The sequence below is a fragment of the Aplysia californica genome, unplaced genomic scaffold (assembly GCF_000002075.1).
Source record: "Aplysia californica isolate F4 #8 unplaced genomic scaffold, AplCal3.0 scaffold00137, whole genome shotgun sequence".
In the NCBI taxonomy this organism is placed as follows: Eukaryota; Metazoa; Mollusca; class Gastropoda; order Aplysiida; family Aplysiidae; genus Aplysia; species Aplysia californica.
In genome coordinates this window covers 1,112,957-1,114,929 of record NW_004797407.1, presented here as the reverse complement: position 1 = coordinate 1,114,929, position 1,973 = coordinate 1,112,957, and the positions used below count along the sequence as shown (strand labels likewise).

The 1,973-nt window shown below is 42.4% G+C and overlaps 1 protein-coding gene across 1 annotated transcript in view; it reads right to left on the bottom strand.

Moving 5' to 3' along the window:
* Window positions 1-1,973, bottom strand: part of LOC101854790 (cadherin-related family member 2) — a gene marked incomplete in the record, with an annotated part of 31,674 nt that overhangs the window by 23,985 nt on the left and 5,716 nt on the right. The window contains 1 exon segment of the mRNA XM_035969328.1: window positions 646-810. Coding sequence (XP_035825221.1) covers window positions 646-810 — 165 coding nt within the window.

Below are 1,973 nucleotides of genomic sequence, written 5' to 3'. Positions count from 1 at the left end.
GAGGTGAGGTGAGGTTGGGCGAGACAAAATGAGGTGACGTGAGGTGAGGTGAGATGGGCTGCAATGTGGTGAGGTGAGTAGAGGTGAAGAAAGATTAATCTCCACCATGAGAGAGAGAAAGAGGGAGAGAGAGAGAGAGAGAGAGAGAGAGAGAGAGAGAGAGAGAGAGAGAGAGAGAGAGAGAGAGAGAGAGAGATCATAAGAGAAAAGAAAAAACAACTGTAATGTCTTACGACAGACAACACGGTGGTAATGTCTCATTACAGTCGTTGTTGAAGTTGGGCGCGGTGTTTGGCACGTTAATCTGTATGACTTCTGGGGCTACGCAATGTCTTACTATAGACTACACAGTGGTAAAGTGTCAATACAGACAAGACATTGGTAATATCTTACTATAGACAACACAGTGGTAATGTCTTTTTACTAACAAGACAATGGTAATGAATTTCTATAGACGACACAATGGTAATGTCTTACTATAGACTACACTGTGGTACTATTTTACTACAGAATACATTATGGTTATGTCTGACTGCTGACAAAACAGTGGCAATGTTTTACTACAGACAACACAATGGTAATGCCTTACTATAGACAACACAGTGGTAACGTTTAACTACAGACAAGACAGCTGTAATGCCTTACTAAAGTCGTTGTTGAAGTAGGGTGCAGTATTGGGCACCACATTGATCTGTATGACCTCTGTGGCGGCCGGCTCGTTGGTGTCCTCACACTGTATGGTGATCAGGTAGCGGGGGGCGGCCGCGTAACTGAGTGTACCCACCCCCGCTCGGTACTGGAGGCACTCCGCTGTGGACGGGAGGGAGGGGGGAAGGGGGTGGGACGACAGAATGAAGGTAAACGTACAATAATTTGTTTTACACACTCGCAACTGCATTAGTTCATATGAGCGGGACACATTTAGCCTTTTCAGTTGGTAGGAAACTGAATTTTGTCGGTATGGCGCCGATGCCTATTCTTATTGGTTTTGGACCACTGAGGGATTTTTAGCATGCGCAACTTGCACACGGCACCTCCGAGAAGGCTAAATGTAGATCATTCCTACTATAAGATCAGGGGCGTAGTTGAAAAAAGCAGTAAGAAGGAGCCAAGGAGTAGCAGTAGAAAGTCTGCAGAAAGAGTAATTAGCCCAGGAGAGGGAGCAAAGGAGTTGAGGGGTGGGGGCAGAAAGTAGTGAAGAAAGCAGACGACAGAACATTGTTAGAGAGCCGGAAAGGATGTAGAGGGAGAACATTTTAGAGAATAAAAGTTTCCGTCGATATCCAGATTCGAACCCTGGACCTATTGAATGAGAGGCTACCACCTTAACCTCTAGACCCCTAGGTACAAGAAAGAAGATAATACTAATATGTGAGGCAGCGAGGTGAAGTCAGGCGCTCGTCAATTTTTGGCCATGTAGAGTTATTTTGGAGGGAATAAATATCCATTTATCTTGAATACAGGTCGAGATATTTACGAAAGAAGGAGGTGGGGGTCACTTGTTTTCAGAGGTAAAATTAGTGAGAAAATGCCCGCCAAAGATTAGTTATTTCCTTAGCTTAAGAGTACGTGGTAACTGAAAATTTATATTTTGTGTGCCTTTAATCAACATTTTCCCATAAAAATACATACAGAAATGAGTTCTTTAATGGGCATGAAAGGTGTTGAGCCAAAAAACAAAAATTTGGTAAAAATTCACAAACCTATGGGAAAAATGCAAGTTTCTTCACGTTCATTATTTTGACGAGAGCCTGATTCCACCACGCTGCCTCACATATGTTATCATTATATTATTATGGATAGTGATTTTTTTTCTCCTTTTTTTCTGTTTTGTCTTTTACTTGCACACACGTATACACACACGCAAACATACAAACACATACACGTAACTAAATCTGTATCCATCTATTTCTCTTATTCCATCTTTCTACGTTTCTACCTCTCTCTTCCTTTCCTCTCTCTCTCTCTCTCTC